General features: G+C 33.1%; 1 protein-coding gene across 6 annotated transcripts in view; it reads right to left on the reverse strand.

Moving 5' to 3' along the window:
- ADAMTS6 (ADAM metallopeptidase with thrombospondin type 1 motif 6) overlaps nucleotides 1–22505 on the reverse strand; it is a 278314-nt gene that overhangs the window by 148986 nt on the left and 106823 nt on the right. For all 6 annotated transcript variants that reach the window (XR_014061715.1, XR_014061716.1, XR_014061717.1 and 3 more), the window contains exons 7-8: nucleotides 21337–21380; nucleotides 17131–17236 (exon numbers count right to left, since the gene is read on the reverse strand). Coding sequence is in view for 3 of the 6 variants with exons in the window: in XM_081518235.1 (XP_081374361.1) it covers nucleotides 17131–17236; nucleotides 21337–21380 (150 nt within the window). In the remaining 3 variants the exon portion in view is untranslated. The remainder of the gene's footprint in view (nucleotides 1–17130; nucleotides 17237–21336; nucleotides 21381–22505) is intronic.

Here is a 22505-nt window from a genome sequence, read left to right on the forward strand (position 1 = left end):
GTTGGACATGACTGAAGCAACGTAGCACACACAGAAGGATTAGATTCCCCAAGCTCACTGTTTCTCAGTTTTGATATAACCCACTACTTGTGTGGCATTTATCTGAGGCCATACTGTGCTGCCCATGTGGGATTTTGGGTTCCTTCCAAAAGGAACCAAAATAAATATGTTAATGCTTATACTACTTGCTGTGCTTAAGTGTCTGATCCAGGAACTCATCCTTTCGCTAGCATCCATGCAACAGTAATAAGCTAATTTATTGGCTTATAAGTAAGGCAAAAACAAATTTCAAATCCAATGACAGAGGTTTGTACTAGATTAGGATAACATCCTTAGGAAACAGCAACCCACTCCAGTTTTCTTGCCTGGGAAATTCCACGGACAGAAGAGGCTGGTGGGCTATAGGCCATAGGGTTCCAAAGAGTCACACGACTTAGTGACTAAATAATAACAAGGATAGCATAGCCAATTATGGAAAGCTAAGTAATTCTGAAACCAAAACACTACAAATTAGTCTTAACTTTTCAGAAAATGAAGTACAAAATCTATTAAAACAAAGTGCGCTTTTTGCTTTCTTTCTTTCCCAGGAAATAAATTGTATGATGAACATTTTCAGCTAATCCTCCCCCAGGCGATACAAATGAAAGACTAGGAATTCCCTTTCTCATATCTTAGTATTTCTGATTGTATCTCGAAAGTTTAAAGGACACTCTTATTTCTTAAAATAAGTTTCTTAAAAAGTTTTCCCTTTTCCTCCAATATATCACTCAAAAGCAATAAAAAAAATGGGAAAAAAAGAAATATAAACTCCACATTTAATGAAAAGTAGAAAACTTGTAAAACCATAAACCACCACGTTATAATGTACATGGAAGTATGACTAAATACAGAAAAATCAAAGAGGAATGAAGAAAGACACACAGAGGGGACAGTAATAACTGATCTAAGCTAAAACGAGTGGAGCATGTTCTCCGAAGTTAAGTGCAACAACCTGAGGGACAGAAGCAACAATACTTTCTTATAAACAACTGGAATAAGGGTGCAAACTGTGGGAATACACACCCTTATTCTAGTTGTCAGAAGAGTAGATGGGGCTAACTGGGGAGTCAAACAAACCATATTTGTAGGAATCAGTCTGTCAGTGAGGAAAGGTGAAAGAGAGATTCTACCCTGCCAGTAGTTATCAAAAAAAAACAAAACAAAATAAAACAGGGTTAAAGAACTTCAGTCATGCAATACTGTATATCACTAATACATTTCTGTTGACAAAGTAGCTCTGGTCCCTATAAAACATAACCTTCTACAAGTAGTTCATCCAGAAAAATCAAACTCATTCAAAGATGTGTGGTTCAAAAGGAAAAAGAAGTGTGTCTATAAATATATTAAATATTTAAAAAGAAAAAAAGAACAGGAAAAAACAAACAGAAGATGAAGGACATCTGGCAGAAAAAAATATTGCTACAGAAAAGATAAAAATTGGACAGGTATGAACCCAAACTTAACAAAGCCATCATTTCAGAAAAACAAGAATTCAATGTAGAGATACAAGTAATCAGGGAAGATATGGTAAGACAAGACATGAAAACATGAACTGTCAGAGGGAATAAATGGAGGAGGGGGAAAATAAAACTATTACAAGAAAAAGGCCACGCTGAGGTAGCAAAAAGAAAAAAAGGCAACTGCTAAAAATATTCCTCACAGAAGTAAAAAGAGCAGAGTTTTTAAGAGGATCAAAGTAAAAGAATCCAATATACGTATCACTATTATTCCCAACAAGAAGAATCAAAATAATAAACACTAAGAAAAGTGATTTAAAAGTACAAGAAAACTTTCAAGTACAAAAAATGGCTCAAATCTCATCAAACGTGAATTATTCTACATCCTAGGAAAAACTGACACAGGTGTATCCACACTGGGTCACATCCTAGTAAAATTACTGGACATGAAAAATAAAATCTATTTGGGGCAACACAGGGCAAAAGAACAAAGTACCTGTAATAGTAAAATAATCAGATTAACCTCAGATTTCTCCACGGTGACATTTAACACAAGTGCACAATAGAGCAGCGCCTAGGAAAAGCCCTGCATCCTGCCAAACTGAGTATAAAGTCGTTTTGAATAAGACCACAAGAAACAGAGGTCTTATGAATCATTCTTATAACAACTGCTTCAAGATAAACTTCACCTTTGTTTAAAAATAATGTAAAAGTGTGATGGTTTATTGATTCTGAGTTTCATAGCAGGCAATATATACAACATATGTGAAATTAGTCACCAGTCACCAGTCCTTTATCATATTTCTTAATCATATTTTCTTGTTTGTTGTTTTGTTTTTCTGGGGAGGTTAATTTTATTCTCTTATGTTCATACTGTATGATGTAAGAGAGAATAAAACATAATTTACATTTTAAAGAAAAATTATAAAGCAAACATCCATGATATCTCCACCAAATTTAAGAAATACACATTTTCAGAATAATAAGAACTTGTCTCCTGTACTCACCTTAACAGTTATATCCTTCTTTTTACCCTGAGAGAGAACCACTATCCTGACTTCTGGGGTAATCATTCCCTATGCAACTCTAAACAATATATGCTAACTCTGCCTGGTTTTGAAATCTATAAAAGTGGAAACACAGTGTACATATTCTTTTATAACTTGTTTCTTTTATTCAGCAGTCTGCTAGAATGCATCATCTCTGCTGAGCTGTCTAGCTATTTACACCATTCATTTTCACTGCTATATAGATTTTCACTGTAAATACACCATTTAATTATCCATTCAATGATGAAGAATTTGCTGTAGTTCCTGATATGGGGCTACTATGGACAATGATGCTATGAGGATTCTTAAATATAACTCCTGGTCACATATGTAAGAATATCTCTACAACAGCTTCTTAAATTTTTGGTATCCTTTACACTCTTAAAAGTATCAATGACCCCAAAGACCTTTTTTTAATGAGGTTGCGTGTAGTGATATTTATCATAATAAAAATTAAAACTGAGAAAATTTTGAAGTTATTAATCCATTTTAATAATTAAATGACTGGATTCATTAATAACTCAACACATGCTAATATAAATAACCACTTTAATTTTAAAAATCTTCTAAAACAGAAGAATGTCATTGAGAATAATAGCATTGTTTAATTATATTTTTGCTACTCTCTTTAGTATTTGGCTTATTAGAAGACAACTGGATTCTCATATTTGATTCTTCATTCAATCTATTGTGGTTTTTTGGTTTGGTGAAGTATATGATGAAAATCTGGCCTTACATTAACATATAGTTGGAAAAGGAAAGAGTATTTTCATTAGTCCTTTCAGATAATGGTAGTTTTTTTTGATTCTACAATAAAACTTGACTGCTAGAAATTTCTTAAAAAGTTCAGCTGCAATGTAGATTCTGAAACCGTTATCAATGATCTCTTTGTATTCTGTTTCATCAATTAGCACCAATCTCACTAGAAAAGTTTTAAGTATTAGGAAGCTGTCAGGCTCACACTGACAAAACTTTTACTAAATTTGAATTTTCACTCAAAAAAGTTCAAATTTTATCATTGGCAATAAACAGGGTTGGTTGTTTTCCTTGAATAGTAAGTTATTTTGTTCATTTTTCAAGTGAATTTCTGCTAACCTCCCATAGTTTCTCATTTGTTCTTTTAAATAAAAATTGTGTTCTGGGAAAAAGCAGCTAGTTCATCTCAAACAACTGCACACGCGCTTTTCATTATAACAACCAACAGACTAAGACATGAAGCAAAAGGAGGTATACATACTTCCCATTTTGTGAAACAGATGATTTGTTAAAAGATATGTACTTAAGGGTCATGATTTAATAAAATTAATAATTCTTCTGCTTCAGCAAAGACATTCTTAAGTGAAACTGAGGTGATGGTGACAAATACAATGACTATTAGTATGGTTGCCTAGATTCAAGCAAAAGTGCCAGTACATACTCAGCACTGTTTTTGTACAATCAGAGGAAACAAAAAAATTAAGTCTTAGTATTATTATGAAAGAAAAAAAGAATACAAAAAAAGAGTGAGTTAGAAGATGTTATTGAAACAATCAAGGGTTGGAAAACTGACCAAGGAAAAGAGGAAAAGAGACAGTGATAAAAAGACATGTTCCTTCAGAAGAGAAGACTATTTTCATTATCAATGTATCCATAATACATTATATATTCGGTAAATATAGCAGCTGCTCAGTAAATCTCTGGAATCAAATAAATTGTACATTAGTGAGAGAGTACATACTGATCAACTGTAAACCATAACAGACATAATTTGTGAAGTAGCATACATTTATATCCCCCTTGATGGTGAATAATATACTGAAAGTATGTACTATCATATAAGCAGTAATAAATGGGCTAGCGGGCAGGTTTCAGGTCAAAATAAATGGCATCATCAGTCAGAGACAAGGTGGTTGCTATATAGAGACCAAGAGATATGCAATAAAGGTTATTCATTAAGTTTCTGTAACTGAGGAGTTTATCATATATATTAATGTATTGTTACACATGCTTTTCTCAAATATAAGTACATAGTTTTCTATGCAAATGACATTTTTTCATTTGAAATTATATTTAACAAAACAAACTTCCCCTTTCTATGATAGTCAGATACAAAGAGATATATCTTAGGAAAGAATGTTTTATGTTTTAAGATATATACAGGCAGCTCATTTGTGATTACATTTTATGTCATTTCACCATATATTATATGACCATTTAATATTGCAAAAGTAATACAGTGTGTGTGTGTGTGTGTGTGTGTGTGTGTGTGTGCGCGCACACGGGTGCGTTCAATCCTGTCTGACTTTTTGGGACCCTACAGACTGTAGCCAACCAGACGACTCTGTCCATGGAATTTTCTAGGCAAGAATACTGGAGCAGGCTGCCATTTCCTACTCCAGGGCATCTTCTCAACACAGGGATCAAACATGCATCTCTTGTAACACAAAATAATAATTTACTTTTGATTCTGGTACACAATTAATACTGGTTCTTTTGGAAGATTTGTAAAAACAAAAAAGCGTAATATAGACTACTGAGTAAAAATTTAATACGCATTGTCAGGATTTCTTCTAAAAATCAAAACAGATGTTTCCAAACCTAACAGAAAATATATATAACTAAGGAAAATCTTAAAATGCTTAATTCAATTTTTTGTCTAAGCAGTCATTTTTGCCATGTTGCTAATATATTAACATCATTGTTCTTTTTAGAAAACCATGGTACTTTAAACTCGGCCTTTCATTTTATTAAACATAAATTCTTCACTAAAATAAGTAGATGACCACTCAGTTCTTCAAAAATATAACACATTTACAATTACAGAAAGAATAGTTTCCTAACATTTTCAATATGATTAAATTTCTCTTCAGAAAGTAATGAAATAATTATAGTCTAAATTGTGACAATTATAAAATCTCAAAACTACGTCTTCGCTTTGTAGCAGAAAAATACAAAGGAACAAAGGGACATCTTTCTTTACAATTATTTTCCATTTATTCTCTTTGATCTGTTCTTAGTCATAACTGATCTTGGCTATGAATCACTTGTTATAAAAAAACAAAGATGAAATTTAAGGGATGTATTCAGAAACTTCTCTACCCACATCTGGCAAACATTTTTAGATTTAACAGTTACCCACTAGGATAGCTATTACCATTTCTTCATGTGTTTTCTAAAACAGAGTTTGGAATTCACTTCTACTTTTGGGCTTTATATACAATTTACTAAACTAAGTGAACTCAAGATTCTGAACTTATTTAGGAAGATACTTAACAAGCAAGGTGCCTAAAAGAATCTAGGACCTAGACTCTTTCCACATGTGTAAAAAGCAATGTTCACATTTAGTATAAACATTTCTGAGTTGAAAGCTAGATTTCTAAAGCCAATGATATCAATATAATCAATTTACATCTTTTCTACTTCACACTTTTTTCCTTTCATCTAACTGCAAAGATGCTAGGGGTCAGAGGAAGCAAGCTATTTGAGACATACTAAGATTTTGGGTGAGGTATGTACATGTACGTGCATTTGTGTGTGTGCATGCGTAGTGAAAAGGTAGGGAAGATAGAAAACCATGGCAAAGATAGGGAAGGTAGCTGAAACAAGGAAACCTTTGTTATTATAATCTTCCATGTACTATGAGCAAAAGGTAACTTAATTCGTTTATGGCAGCTGAAATTTATCTCAACCAATTAGTACATTCGTGTCTGCCTACAAATTCATTCTTCGTTTTTCTTGCAAAATGGAGAGTGGCTTATCAAAGTTCTTAAAGTTGACAGTGACTGAATTCTGTGAAAGTGCTGCACTCAATATGCCAGCAAATATGGAAAACTCAGCAGTGGCCACAGGACTGGAAAAGGTCAGTTTTCATTCCAATCTCAAAGAAAGGAAATGCCAAAGAATGCTCAAACTATCACACAATTGCACTCATCTCACATACTAGTAAAGTAAGTAATGGCTTAAAATTCTCCAAACCAGGCTTCAACAATACATGAACTGTGAACTTCCAGATGTTCAAGCTGGTTTTAGAAAAGGAAGAAGAACCAGAGATCAAATTGCCAACATCCGCTGGATCATCAAAAAAGCAAGAGAGTTCCAGAAAAATATCTACCTCTGCTTTATTGACTATGCCAAAGTCTTTGACTGTGTACATCACAATAAACTTGGCAAATTCTGAAAGAGATGGGAATACCAGACCATCTGACCTGTCTCTTGAGAAACCTGTATGCAGGTCAGGAAGCAACAGTTAGAACTGGACATGGAACAACAGACTGGTTCCAAATAGGAAAAGGAGTACATCAAGGCTGTATATTGTCACCCTGCTTATTTAAATTATATGCAGAGTACATCATGAGAAACGCTGGGCTGGAGGAAGCACAAGCTGGAATCAAGATTGCCGGGAGAAATATCAATAACCTCAGATATGCAGATGACACCAGTCTTATGGCAGAAATCGAAGAAGAACTAAAGAGCCTCGACGAAAGTGAAAGAAGAGACTGAAAAAGTTGGCTTAAAGCTCAACATTCAGAAAACTAAGATTATGGCATCTGGTCCCATCACTTCATGGCAGATAGATGGGGAAACAGTGGAAACAGTGGCTGACCTTATTTTTCTGGGCTCCAAAATCACTGCAGACGGTGACTGCAGCCATGAAATTAAAAGACACTTACTCCTTGGAAGGAAAGTTATGACCAACCTAGACAGCATATTAAAAAGCAGAGACATTACTTTGCCAACAAAGGTCTGTCTAGTCAAGGCTATGGTTTTTCCAGTGGTCATGTATGGATGTGCGAGTTGGACTGTGAAGAAAGCTGAGTGCCGAAGAATTGATGCTTTTGAACTGTGGTGTTGGAGAAGACTCTTGAGAGTTCCTTGGACTGCAAGGAGATCCAACTAGTCCATCCTAAAGGAGATCAGTCCTGGGTGTTCATTGGAAGGACTGATATTGAAGCTGAAACTCCAATACTTTGGCTACCTGATGCGAAGAGCTGACTCACTGCAAAAGACCCTGATGCTGGGAAAGATTGAGGGCAGGAGGAGAAGAGGACGACGGAGGATGAGATGGCTGGATGGCATCATCGACTCAATGGCCATGGTTTTGGGTGGACTCCTGGAGTTGGTGATGGATAGGGAGGGCTGGCATGCTGCGTTTCATGGGGTTGCAAAGAGTCGGACATGACTGAGCGACTGAACTGAACTGAATTCTCCTTCAGTAGGTTTAGCATTTATAACACACACACACACACATGTACTTATTCCGTCCTGTAATTCTAGACATTTAATTCAGTAATTACCTGATTGGTTTTACCTATACTTTTTGTATTACTGCATGTCATAGCAAAGACTTAATCATTGAAATAATTCAATTTGTTAGAATTTATTATAAGAACTTTCTTAAAAAATCTTAATGCTACTATCATTGTTTTAGCTATTATTGGGAGTATGTCTGCATATGTGACAGCCTCTATATTAACGTGCATATTGTATTAATATATATAACATATATATATGTATGTGTACATATGTGCATGTATGTGTATGCAGACAGGCAGGTAACATAATTTTGGCTTCTTCCTAGCCCTGACAGTAATGGAGTAGCAGTTTAATAATAATAGCAATATGTTCTAATTTGAAATACATAAAAATTTTATAGTAGATTCATAAAATCTAATACAAATAGGAGGAAACAAGCATATTATACCATACATGGTATTAGTAGTTTAGATAAATAACAATGGCCCCCTACAGCTCTAAAGCTTAATCAACTGACAGAGTAAAATGTTTGTCATCATCCATTGACAAAAAATATTTTCATATTAGAAAAAAAATAAGCTCATTTGCTTTTCCCAAAGGGTGTAAAACCTTAAAGGAACCACAACATTCATTTTAGAGTTAGACCTTGTTATATGAACATTCATCACTCAACCATTCATTTATTCATTAACAATTATTGACAGAATGCCTACTATCTCACATTAAAGTACTATTTACCTCAGTCCCTATTACCCAATTTACCCAATACATCATGTCTGGCTTTAAATAAACAATGGCAAGACATGCTGAAACACAGTCAAAAGGGAAAAAACAATCATCAAAACTAGACTCAGATATTATACAAATTTTGGAATTAACAGAATGGGAATTAAAGATAATTATAATTAATATTTAAAGGCTCTAATGGAAAAAGTAGCCAATATAGAAGAAAAGATAGGTAACAGGCAGAAAGATGAAAACTCTAAGAAAAAATCAAAAGAAAATCTAGAAACCAAAACCAAAACCAGTATAATAGAAATGCAGAATTCCTTTGATAATCTCATAAGTAGACTAGACTAATTGAGGAAATAATCAGTGAGCCTGATGACAGCTCAACAGAACCTGCCAAAATTGAAATGCAGAGAGAAAAAGAATGAAAAAGATGCCCCCCTAAAACAGAATAAAAATTCCATGAACTCTGCAACAATATCTGAAGGTATTACATGTATGTAATGTAAGTACCAGAAATACAATAAAGAAAGACTACAGTCGAATAAATGTTTGAAGTAATGGCCAAGCATTTTCCAAAATCAACAGATATCAACAACAGACTCAGGAAGTTCAGAGAATATCAAACAGGATAAATACCCCCAAAAATCGATATCTACTTATATTGACTCAAATTGAAGATGACAAAAGACACAAAATCTGAAAAGAAATATCTTCTAGAGGACAAGGATAGGAATAACAGCAAATTCTCATCAGACATCATGCAAATTCTATATCCAGTAAAATTATTCTTCAAAAGCTCTGAAGGATAAATACTTTCTCAAACAAAAACTGAGGAAAGCTATTATCAGTAGACCTGTACTGAAAGAAATGTTAAAAGAAGTGCTTCAGGGAAAAGGAAAATTAAATAAATTAATTAATTATAAATAAATAAATATATAAATAAATTTTATATAAAATTTTTATGCTAAAACTCAAGAGAAATCATTAAAATTTTTAAAAGAGGCATAATTGTTAAGCTATGAGAAGAGAGAAAATGAAACCATGTAAAATGCTCACTTAAAACCAGAGGAGAAAAAGAGAAGAAAAAGAAACAAACTGTAACAAAGAGAAAAGTTACAAAAATAGTAGATATTAATTCAAATATATTAATAATCACTTTAAATATAGATGGTTTAAATACATCAATTAATAGACAGAAACTATCAAGAGTGAATAAAGATATAAGAACCAATTATATACTGAATATAAGAAATCCACTATAAATATAACGATGCAGTGAACCTAAATGGATGGACAGAAACAGATAAACCTTGCTCACATGAATCGAGAGAAAACTGGGGCAGCTATATTAATTTTAGACAAAGAACACTTCAGAAAGGAGAAATTCTCAGGATAAAAATATTAAAAAGTAATTTAGAGGTCACTTCTCTAAGGAGACAAAAAACTTGACAAGAATGTATGCTTTTAACAATAGTGTCAAACATTTGAGTCAAAACTGATACAAAAGTATGGGGAAATACACAAATCCATCACTATAATTGGAAACTTAAACATCCCTTTCCCAATAACTGAGAGATCAAACAGGAAACAAAATCAGTAAGGATACAGTTGACCTGAACAGCACTATCAACTGGATCCAAAGAAGACATACAGAGGGCCAACAAGTACTTGAAAAGATGCTCATATCACTAATCACCTGGGAAAATCAAAACTACAATGAGATATAATTTCATATCTGTTAGAATGGCTAACAAGAGATTACAAGTGCTGGCAAGGATGTGGAGAAAAGGGAACTACTTTGCACTGTTGGTGAGAATGTAAAGTGGTATAGCCACTATGGAAAATAGAATTAAGTTTTCTCAAAAAAAATTGAAAATAGAACTATCATATGATCTAGCCATCCCACTTCTGGATATGTAGTCAGAGGAAATAAAATCTCTATTTCAAATAGATATCTAAACTCTCATCTTCATTGCAGCATTACTCACAACAACCAACATATGAAAGCATACCAGCTATCCACCAATGAATGAATGGATAAAGGAAATGTGATACACATCCCCTCTCACACAGTGGAATATTATTCAGTCATAAAAAGGGGAATTCTGCCATTCCCTTCTATATAGCAAAAGAAACAATCAACAAAATAAAAGGGACTCTATAAAAGGAAGAAAATATTTGCAACACAGATGAAACTTGGGGCATTATGATAAGTGAAATAAGTCAGATAAAGACAATACTGTTTGATCTCACGTATATGTGAAAGCTAAAAAAGCTGAACTCATACAGAGTAGATTGGTGATTGTCAGGGGATTGAGGTCTGGGAGAAATGGGAAGATGTTGTTCAAAGTGTACAAACTTCCAGTTATGAGATGAATAAGTTCTGGGGTCTCAGGAAAGCATGGCTGACTATAGTTAATAATACTGTATTGTATGGGCTTCCCTTGTGGCTCAGCAGTAAAGAATCTGCCTGCAATGCAGGAGATGCAGGAGACACAGGTTTGATCTTTGTGTTGGGAAGATCTCCTGGAGGAGGCATGGCAACCCACTCCAGTATTCTTGCCTGGAGAATCCCATGGACAGAGGAGCCTGGTGGGCTACAGTCCATAGATAGGGTCGCACAGAGTTGGACATGACTGAAGCAACTTAGCACGCATGCAAGCGCTATATTTTATACTTGAAATTTGCTAACAGAATCAATCTTAAATATTCTCACCATACCCACACAAAGAAGCAATTATATGATGTGCTGGATCTGTTAACTAACCTTATCATGGTAATCATTTCGTAATATATACGTATATCAAATCACCACGTTGTACACCTTAAACTTATACAATGTTACATGTCAATTATATCTCAATAAAGCTGGAAAAAAAGGAGAAAACACAAATTACAAATATCAAGAGTAAATGATGAAATGTCATTATTTATATCATAGATATTAAAAAAGACAGTAAGAATATTAAAATAACTGTAAGACAAAATTGGTAATCTTTCTGAAATAGTCAAATATGTTGAAAGACAAAGTTAACCAAAAAAAAAGACTCAAAGATTTAAATAAATATGTTATCGCACATCTAATTTAAAAATTAAATTATTAATAATAGTCCTACAAATGAAATTCCAGGCTCAGATGGCTTCATTGGTAAAGTCTATTAAACATTAAAAATGAAATAATATCAAACTTATGTATACAAACACTTCTAGAAAACAGAACACTTCAATTCAATTTATAAGACTAACTTTATTTTGATACCAAAACTAGTCAAAGAAATTAAAAGAAAACTACAAACCAACAATTTTTTGACAAATTGGACTAAAGTAACTGGATCTTCATATGAGGAAGAAGAGGAACTTCAACCCTTACCTCACATCATACAAAAAAAGTTAACTCAAAGTGCATTATAGATCTTAATAAAAACTAAAAGTATAAAACTGAGACAAAAATATAGGAGAAAATCTTCACAATCTTGAAGTAGACAAAGATTTCTTAGGACACAAAAACACAAACCATACAAAAATTATAAATAAGATTTCATCAAAATTTTAAAATTCTGCTTTTCACAAGACATCATTAAAAAATGAATGACAAGCAAAAGACTTGGAGAAAGTATTCACATTGCATATATATGATAAAGACTTTTATCCAGAATATATTGAGAATTCTTGCAGTTCAATAAGAAACACCTCAGTTTTTTTTTTCAAATGGGAAAAGAATTTGAGTAGACATTTCAGAAGATAATAAATAACAAATATGCACATGAAAAGATGTTTATCATCACTATTTATCAGAAAATAGATAATTAACTAATTAAAGCCACAATGAGATACCACTAAAATGTATAATAATGGGTAAATCAAAGACATAATAATAAATGTCAGCAAGGATCTGAAGTAACTGGAACTCCCATAGATTGCTAGTGGGAACGCAAAATGGTATATAGCCATTTTGAATTAGAGTTTGTTCATTATAAAGTGAAACTAACATATACCATATTACCAGCAGGACTACCCAACAGAAATGAAATCATATGTCCATACAAATTCTTATACATGGATGTTTACACCAAATCTATTTAAAATAGCTCCAGATGAGAAATAACCTAAAATGTGATGTATGCTATTATGATATGGAATACTCTTCACAAAAAAAAGAACGATCAATATACACAACAACAACATGAAATGAATCTCAAAACCTGTGCTGAGGGAAGAAAGCTAGTCACAAAAGGGTACCCACTATATGAGTCTACTTAAAACTACAGGAAACTACAGGAAAGACAAGTTTAATCTGTAAAGATAGAAACTAGATCTGTGGTTGTCTGGGGCCAAGGAAAGGTGTAGGAGTGTGGAGACTGACTGTAAAAGGGAGCAGAGGGACTTTTCTCAGGTAATATTTGTGTTGATATCTTGATTGTGGTGATGGGTACATGGTTATATACATTTGTCAAAATTCATCAGACTGTACACAAAATGGATGCATATGTATTGTATACAAATTGTACCTAACCGTTTTAAAACTTAATCATGGGAAAGCAAACACTTTCAAAAAATAGAATACTTAACTTATTTTATAGGACTAACACTATTTTGATACCAAAATTAGACAAAGGCATTCAAGTGCCAACTACCTTAGTGTATGTTTATTATTAGCTTTCTATCAAGAAAACACAACACTTGTACACACTGCTATATTTAAAATGGATAACCAACAAAGACCTACTGTGTAGCACAGGGAACTGTGCTCATTATGTAACAACCTAAACGGGAAAAGAATCTGAAAAAGAATAGACATATGTATATGTATATGTATAACTGAATCACTTTGCTGTACACCTGAAACTACCATAACATTGTTAATCAACTATACTCCAATATAAAACAAAAAGTAAATATATATATATATGTATATATATATATATATATATATATATATATATATATATAAAGAAAAATAAAGTCTCCATATACACATCCACCAAAAAAGAAAAAAAAAAACACAGCACTGATCAAACATTTAAAGATACTTAGGGGGCTTCCATGGTGGCTCACTGGTAAAGAATCTGCCTGGCAATGCAGGAGACACAGGTTCAATCCCTGGCCAGGGAAGATCTCACATGCCACAGAGCAACTAAGCCCATGCACCACAACTACTGAGCCTGTGTTCTAGAGGCCAGGAGCTGCAACTACTGAGCCTGCATGCCACAACTACTGAAGCCCGTGAGCCCTAAGACTTATGCTCTGCAACAAGAGAAGCCACTGTGATGAGAGGCCCAAGCACAACTAGAGAGTAGCCCTTACTTACCACAACTAGAGAAAAAGCCCGCATGGAGCAACGAAGACCCAGCATAGTCAAAAATAAATAAATAAAATGATAAAAAAATTAAATTAAAGATACGTAGGTATTTGCAGCAGGAGAGGGGAAGTATGTGTGTGGATAAAGAGAACAATAATAATAGCTTCCTAGCAAAAGTAATCTAATTTACAATTTTATCCTGAAGTCTTGCTACATTTCTCCTTCTTTAAAAAAATTCATCTCCTAACCAATCTTCTATAAAAAGTATATCTCTACTGGAGACCAAATATTGATACTGATTTCCAAAAGCAAGACTTATATATCCCTGCAGCTTTCAATACAACTTTCGACAATTCTTCCAAAATTAGAATTATAGTTCACTCAATTGCTATTAATTAATAAGTGAGTTAAGTCAAATCTAAAAGTTCTATGATTGCAAAACCTGTTCATTTTTTGTGAAAAAAAATCAGACATATATAATAGTAGAGTAGCATAATGAACTCTCATCCCTGCCACACATCATCAAGATTACAAAATTCAAAATGTTATTATTTTTGTTTCATCTTTCTCTTTTTTTCTTCTTTCTTTAACAAGCAAATCTCAGATGTCCTGCTACTTGAATCACATATACTTCAACACATATCTCTAAAAATATTGATTTCTTAAAAGATTTCTTTTTAAGATTATCTGTTTTTGTATAGTATAAACATATTATCTAGCTTTCTCAATATATACATGCCTGGTTGAATTCTTGCAAATTCTCTTCAACATCATTTTTTTCAATTTCTAAAGCCTATGGCAGTTACATAATTAATAAAAAAAATCAAAGACGACTCTTTTCTCTAAGGTTTCATTAAGTGTTGATAGCTTATGGCCTGCATTAAAGCCAGACATATTTAAATAAAGCATACAGATCAGTTTTTCATTTGATAAGGAAGTTGATTTCTTGCTTGCATAAGGGAAGAAACATGGTCTAGTCTTAGCTATCCACTGCTGTTTAAAATATACCATCCCCACATAAGTATGTGTGTGTGCTCAGTCATGTCCGACTCTTTGTGACCCCATGGACTGTAGTGTCAACAGGCTCCTCTGTCCATGGGATTTTCCAGGCAAGAATACTGGAGTGGGTTGCCGTTTCCTTTTCCAGGGGATAAGTATACCCTGGGTGCAAAACCATATTCTATTAATACACAACCTAAAAATTAGTACAAAATATTCACAGTCTAGTAACACAGTAGAGGCCCTTCTCACTAATTTATGGTCAAAGATTTTTCATAATCAATTAACATTTATCTTACTAAATGATAAAAATGATGACTTTTGTCTTATACTCTATAGAGTATAGAGCACATTATACTCTAAAAAGTATCTAATATATTTACCATATTACTTTGTTTCAGCACTTTATTTTAATAATGACATGAGTTGTACCAGAGTTGACTTGCTAAATTCCTTAAAGTTCAACCCTACGATCTTAGAAGCAAGTAAAAGAATTTTCATCCATGAAGGCAGTATGTTAAGCACACCCTACCTAGTTGTCTGAAGATAAAGGGATAGGGGGATAGTGATATAGGAATCAACATGAAAAGAAAGCTAATGTCTAGTGTTTCAAATAATGTTTTTGAATTGAAGCATTCTGGGCTTCAATATAAAGCATTTTGTGGATTTTCCCCCCAATTTTCCCTTACATTATCATACAAGAATTAGCTGTGAAATAGTTACTCCAAGGCACATACATCTTAAGAGGTAAATTCTACTTCTCTTTTACATTTTTTTTACATAAGGTACAAACCATTCACCTTAGGAAGAATTACAAGGAATTATCCATAAGGCCAACAAAAAAAATCTAATAAGCTTAGAGTAGCTCAGTTAGAATCTAATAAAAAATACCAAAGAGATAAACCCTCACCTTGCCTATTTAAGTGCATATAAGAATGGGGTTTGTAATGCATATGTTGACATTGACTAACTTGTGGTTGCATGAGGTAATAGTGCCCTCATAGACACATTATTCATCTGCTGCATGTTACTTGTCCTAACCTTTCAATTTAATTGAACCTAAAAGACCCTATTAATTTCAGTCTGGTTGCATAAGATTATGACAGTCATTAATGAGTCAGATTTTTAAGTGAGTTCAAGATAAACTACCTGGTTAAGAGGGATTTTCCCTTTTGTTTCCCTGCTGTTTATTGCAATGGAAACTAGAATACCAATATTTTTAGGACTTCATTAAAAGTCTAATACTGACTTTTCCCTGTGTCTGAATTAAGTCAGGTTTGAAACTTATTGGTTACTTGAATTCACACATAAATCAATACCAATTTGGTAAAATTTAAATTGCAACTTTCAAAGTAATGCAAGAGACTGACCCAATTTTACTCTTCACTTAGGGAAAAAAAAAGAACTACAGATTTATCTCAGGAATGACCTCTGAGGCAAGTATACAATAAACATTCATTTTGTTTGTTCTTTTCCCCCATCCATTTTTCTATCAAAAAAAGCAGACTGTAAAATTTAAGTCATACAAACAACATCAGAAGTTCTTGCAAATAGCCTGTTTTAGTTTAAAATGTTTGACTATCCTTTTAAAGTATTCAAACTTCTCTCCCTCCACATCAGCAAGCTTTTACATTTACTATTGCCTGTTGTTTGAAATAAAGTAAGGGCTTTATTGCAACTGGGTGGTGGATTGGGGGAGGGGAAAGTCATAGGATAGTTTTTGGCACAGATTTATTGAAAACAAATATTAAAAACTCCAGATCCTCCTAAAAAGTAGTGAGAATGATATCTCACTACTCCTGAAATATTAGGATTTTGTTTTTTACTGACACACAAGTACACCTGAAAATGCAAATTGCACAGCAGTAATTACACAAACCTAGAAAAGGCCATGCTCATAGCTGTATGAACAGTGAAAAATCAAAGTACACTTTATGGTAATGACGTCAATAATGATTTTTAAATATATATGTATTGTCACTTAAGGAAATGAAAGATCATTTAAACAATTTGACTGTGAGAAATTGGGTGTTGAGTGGATCATGGTAAAGCTAAATTGTTTCAAATATATATAAAAAAAACTTAAGTGTGGTGCATTCACTACTCTGAGGACACTAATCACTGAGTCAGAGAGACTATTTAACAAGTCTCCAATTCTTAAGACGATTTATCCCAATACCTTAAATGATAACACTCTCTATTGAAATCAGACAAAAAGGCATAAAATATGGCTGAGTACGGGCATTTCACACAGTAGTTATTTATGAATTGCTCAAAAGAGTGGAGCTCTAAAATTTATTTTGATTTTCTTAAACTCACTCACTTGTGACCAATCTCATGTGCAATGGTAAAAGCTGAACCCAGGCCAATGTCTTCATTAATGCTGCAGCTCCTTTCAGGCTCACACATTCCAGCCACAGAGGCCAAGCCTGAATAAACAGAAGGAGACACAAAGGGTCAAGCCAAGGTGTTTCAGTCTTAAAAAGCCCATACTTATAAATGCCTGGATTCTTTTTAATAACCTCCATGCACAGAAGGAGCAGTTGGCAAAAGGTTAACTTTCTAGTCATTTGCAAAATCACTGGGGGGAGTTTCACTTTGCCGGCTAGACATTAATATTTTTTGAACTGCAGTCAGTGCTGGAAAATGTCTAGACTAGGGGTTAGATTTATAAATTTTACTTCTGGTAACTTGGGACCACCTAGTAACTTGAGCCAGAAGAGGGAATTCAAGAAAGCATTTCTATTTTAACATTCTTCAGGCTGTAGAAAGCAAAATATATCCACATTATTTTTCTAAAGAGATCTGTTTAAGTTTAGTGGGTTCATAAAAATATACAAGCAACTTTTTAGTTACCAAAAAAAGGGAATCCCAAATGGTTTTTTAAAATGAAATTTTTATAAAAACATAAATGAATGATTCAAAACAGAAAAAAGAACTGTTAAAGATGGGAGGTTTTTGCATTTTTTTAAATTTTCTGAAATTAGTCCTGCAAGTGATACAACAATTTCTTTAAGTATTTTAATGGACAGAAAGTCATTCACACATTCAGTGTGGTTCTCTCCTCTCTCATTTCCCTAAATGAAGTAGAGTTTTAGTAATAAAGCAAAAACTATGGTGTTAATTCACTGATTCTGGTGAAATGTTTTGTTACTGAAGGCATTCTTCTCTTGGGAATTTTACTATGTAAAAATTTTAATATTTATTTCCAGATGAATACTATGCTCTGTGATTAATCCATAACTTTAAAACAGTGCTAAAAAAAAAAAGAATATTTGTGTGAAAGATAAAATTTCATGTGCTATAAGGAAATAGATGCCAAGTCATACTTAACACACATATGTACTTAAGTTATTTAGAATAAACTGAAGAAAGAGTAAAAAAAATATTTCATATATTAGTAGTCTACTATCATCACCCAAGTATTAATAATTATCTTCCCACAAAAAGTGATTTCAATCTAATTCAATTAATATTTACTGAATGCAATAAAGAATGTTCTGTGCTAGGAACAATATCCCAGTTAAACTAATTTGGAACAGTAAAAACTATCCAATTCATATTCTTACTGACAAGAAAACTCTAGAAATTGCATTTCTATTGTATCCATTAATATGAAATATCAACACTTACTACCATATGGGAACAAAGTTGAGGTTAGTATTGGATTTGCTAATAGACTGTTTGCTTTTCTTACTGTTTTATGTTGGGGGGTAGGCAGGAATTGGGGAAGGAGGTGATTTCTGTCTCACAGAGTTAATAGTGATACTTTTGTTCTGCTCTTCCATTCAACTAGAAGTCTTGGGACTTGAAGAAGAGGAAGTAAAAAGAGAGATTAGTTGGGCAAGATGACTTAATTATTTTTTTTTGGTTAATCAAAAAAATTTAATGAATATTACTTCTAAACTCCTCAGAGAGAAAAAGAGAGGGAGGGAAAATACAAAAAAGTTTGCAGTCCATTATCTTTTTTAAGCTATTCAGTTCAATATGATCCATAATATGGGAAAAATAAAGCCACTCTATTTGAATATTGTTTCCCTTTTGAGCTTTATGAAATCTGGTTTAAAAAATTGCTAATATTTATTGCTAAATTAACATTACTTATATTTCCCAAAATATATTATTCCACATGTTATTTTTTTGTTGTTATTGTTGTTCTTGTTTGGTATGTGCCATATAGCCCTATTTTTAATTGAGAATTCTAAATGACTCCCCAACGTGTATTTGAAAGCACAAATTTACTTCTGCATCTACTATAAAATTGATAGCTCTACTAACAGAACAATCTAAGAAAGAACAGTTCTGGGAAATAACTATTATTTATTGAAAATACAAGGTATATCTTAACTAAAATAAAGAATTTAGATGCTAATATATTTTTTACAACTCCCCACCATTTTTTCTATTCTTGTAAAATTGAAGCTGTCAGTTTTTCTGTGTGATTGTGTTAATAAGGGTTTGATTACCATCGAGTCATTTAGATTCCCTCAGTTTGACGGCCATGGCTAAATCTACTTAGCCATGTCACAATTAGTCACCAGCAGTACTAAGCAAGACAATATCCAAGAATTGGCATAAAACCAGTATGAAAGTTACTAAAAAGACCACTTGAAAAGAAAAAACCTGATCAACTGTGCTTATAATATATTTGCCACATATTAAAATCAACACATGTATATATAATGCAGTTCATTCAGTTTTCAGCATGAGATAGTATAAAAATAATTCATAATAGTTTATAATTTGAAAAATATAATTTATATTATGATTGAAAACACATTGACATGTACCCAAGTATTAATATATTGATTCTGGAAATTAAAAAATAAAATATCCCAAAGCATCAGGCAGTGTTTTCATTTATGTCGCAATGAAGAATGTATCTCAAGTATAAATAAACTGCTTTTAAAAAGAAGAATAGACTATGTATAGATCCTACATATGAATATAGCTATATATATTTATTTCCTTAAAACATACGCTAGAGAATGCAAGCTGTAGCTGGTATCCTCTTTGGGACTTAGTGGATACTGTACCTAAAACTGATTAAGCACTTAATAAAGGCTTAATTTGCATAATAATGGAGGGAATAAGTTAAACAGTATAGATAATTTCTACATTAAATAATACCAGTTCATTTCTACAGTAAACATCTTTATATTTCCTTAAGTGACTTTAACAATATCCTTGCAGCATAAGGGCAGATATTACTCTTAACTTCGTAGATAAGGAAATTGAAGAACAAAGAGCTAAATAAACTGTAAAAGGTAATGCACTAAAACTGTCAAAGCCAGTGGTTGGTTTTTAGCTCAGGTTCCCTTCCTTTGGATTATTATTGGTCTTGTTAACCTAAAAGACTATGAAGAAAACCTTTCTGATGTGAGCTCTCTCAGGAAAAAGAGCTCTTTCTCTGTTATGATTTTAACCGGCAAACTTCTCCACCATAATACTTGTCATTGGCAAGCTGGGATTTCTTCTTTCACGGTAAATCCTGAGGGAAATGGCCTGAGGGCAATGGTGAAGGAGAAGCCTGGGAAGGCAGGTAAAATCATCAAGAGAAATTTTAATTTCTAAAGGGGTATTTCACTGACCTCCTCAGGGAGTGGGGTAATACCTTTTCTCCCACCTCTTCTTTAAATTTGATCTTCTCAAAATTCTCATGAAGTGCATAGGAATAGATTTATAACTATTCCTTTACAGATAAGAAAAGTGAGACCTGTCAGGTAATCTAGAGAATTCACCTTCAGTTGCCTAACTTCCAGGTCTGTAAAAAGTCACTATGACACTGGAAAAAAAAAAGAAAAACATAGAAAAGTCTCCTTTTTTACTTAAAATAATTCTAGTTGCTTAACAACTTAGTTGACTTGAAAGCTATCGTTTTCCCTCATTTGCATTTGCAGTTAACTTTTAACCACTATGAAGTTATGCTCCACAACAATGCGTAATTTTTAAGATTCTATAATACTATAGAACTGCCTTAAAAATGTGATATTTGGGAAGAACAAGGAAGATAATTCTGCTCTCTCTCCAAGTCTGCCTGTAATATTTTACAAAATTGGATTTTTTTCTGTACAGGTAATAAAATTTTCCAATAATATCTTAATTTATGAGGACATAATCTTTCCACCAATTGGACCAAAAGAAGTACTGTTCTTAATGTCTCTGCATGAAGTATCTCCCAAGTTTCTTTTTCCTTTCCTTTCCTGAGATTTGAAGGTGCTTTAATTTGCCCTCAAACTCTCAGAATTTTTGGAAAATACATTACAGAGATGGCTTATATGAAAATGAGTGGTAACTTTTGATTTAGTATTACTGTGTGATGATTTTGAAACACCTTCTAATTTGTTTTTAATCATCATTCTACTTGTTTCCTAGTCAGTGACATATCCACAAAGGTCAGGTTTAATACTTTATAGAAATAATTTCAGATGTGCCAGAAACAAAAATTACCAAATTAATAACGATTAAAAAGTAAAACTATTGGACCAAAAAGACAATCTGAACTATCCTCCCTTTGTAAAAAACTTACCCAGTGTTCCACAGGGCTTATTTTTATAAGTGCAGATATCATATCTATAGAGGAGAAAAAAGAGAAATGAAATTTGTAATCTGATCAAATTTTTTAAATGTTTTGTATATTCATCACATTTCTTTCATGGAGCTCTGGTTGTCAGACCACAATCAGTGCAATTATAAGCAGCCAGCTGGAGTGTCGGCATTCTCAGCACTCTGGGGGACATGCCTGCTGCACTACACTCACAGCCTCTGGCTGCAAGCCAATGGGACACCTGCCAGTAAGAAAGAAAGGTTAAAGTGGATTTCTGTAATTGCAAGTTCCATAAAACCATCTACCATACTGTTTTGAAGCTAGACTAGCTTGTCTGCAGATTGCTACTGCTTCTACAAAAAGCAAACGGGTGGCTTTTTATTCCCAATATCTTTTGGACCTGTTGGAACATTTTTTTTATTATAGCCACAGACTATATTTTATACTTCTGAGCTATAAGCAATATTTGGAATTCCTTCAACTCTAACACAGGTTCTTGTTTTTTTAAAAAAAAATAAGGCAAAACAACAATGGGAATAAAATTGATATCATATAGTTTTCCTAGTTGTATACCAATCATTTAGTGTGGTTAAAACACAAATATTTTACAAATACCTAAAAGAATAGCTCAATAGAAAGCTTTTCTAATGTTGGTTAGATACTTATTCCAATGCAGTACTACGTTAAAACTCAATATAAAAAATGGAATCCATAATATTGCATATTTTAATGTATATTACATTTAGAATGCTATATCAATATTGATGTGGACGTAACTTTATCTTCTGACCATTCACACATTCACACCCTTTCTTTTCCTGAAATTAGTAAACCACAGGATTGCAGTATCTGGTACACTCCTAAATGTAAGATAGATACCAGTATCTAATACACTCTTGAATATAAGAGAGAGGGTACTTGCTGTACTTATCGAAGCACCAAAAAATATATTCTGGGTGTCAAAATCAATGTATCTTGTGATTATATGTGTAATGCCTATGACATTACATAGACACCACCCATACCAGCAGTCTTCAACATAATGTAAACAGACCTCTCACTGGTAATGCAGATACAAACACATTACCTATTCAGTTCAGTTCAGTTCAGTTCAGTCACTCGGTCGTGTCCGACTCTTTGCAACCCCATGA

Source organism: Giraffa tippelskirchi, chromosome 8 (assembly GCF_054371585.1).
Source record: "Giraffa tippelskirchi isolate mGirTip1 chromosome 8, T2T-mGirTip1v1.2.pri, whole genome shotgun sequence".
NCBI lineage: Eukaryota > Metazoa > Chordata > Mammalia > Artiodactyla > Giraffidae > Giraffa > Giraffa tippelskirchi.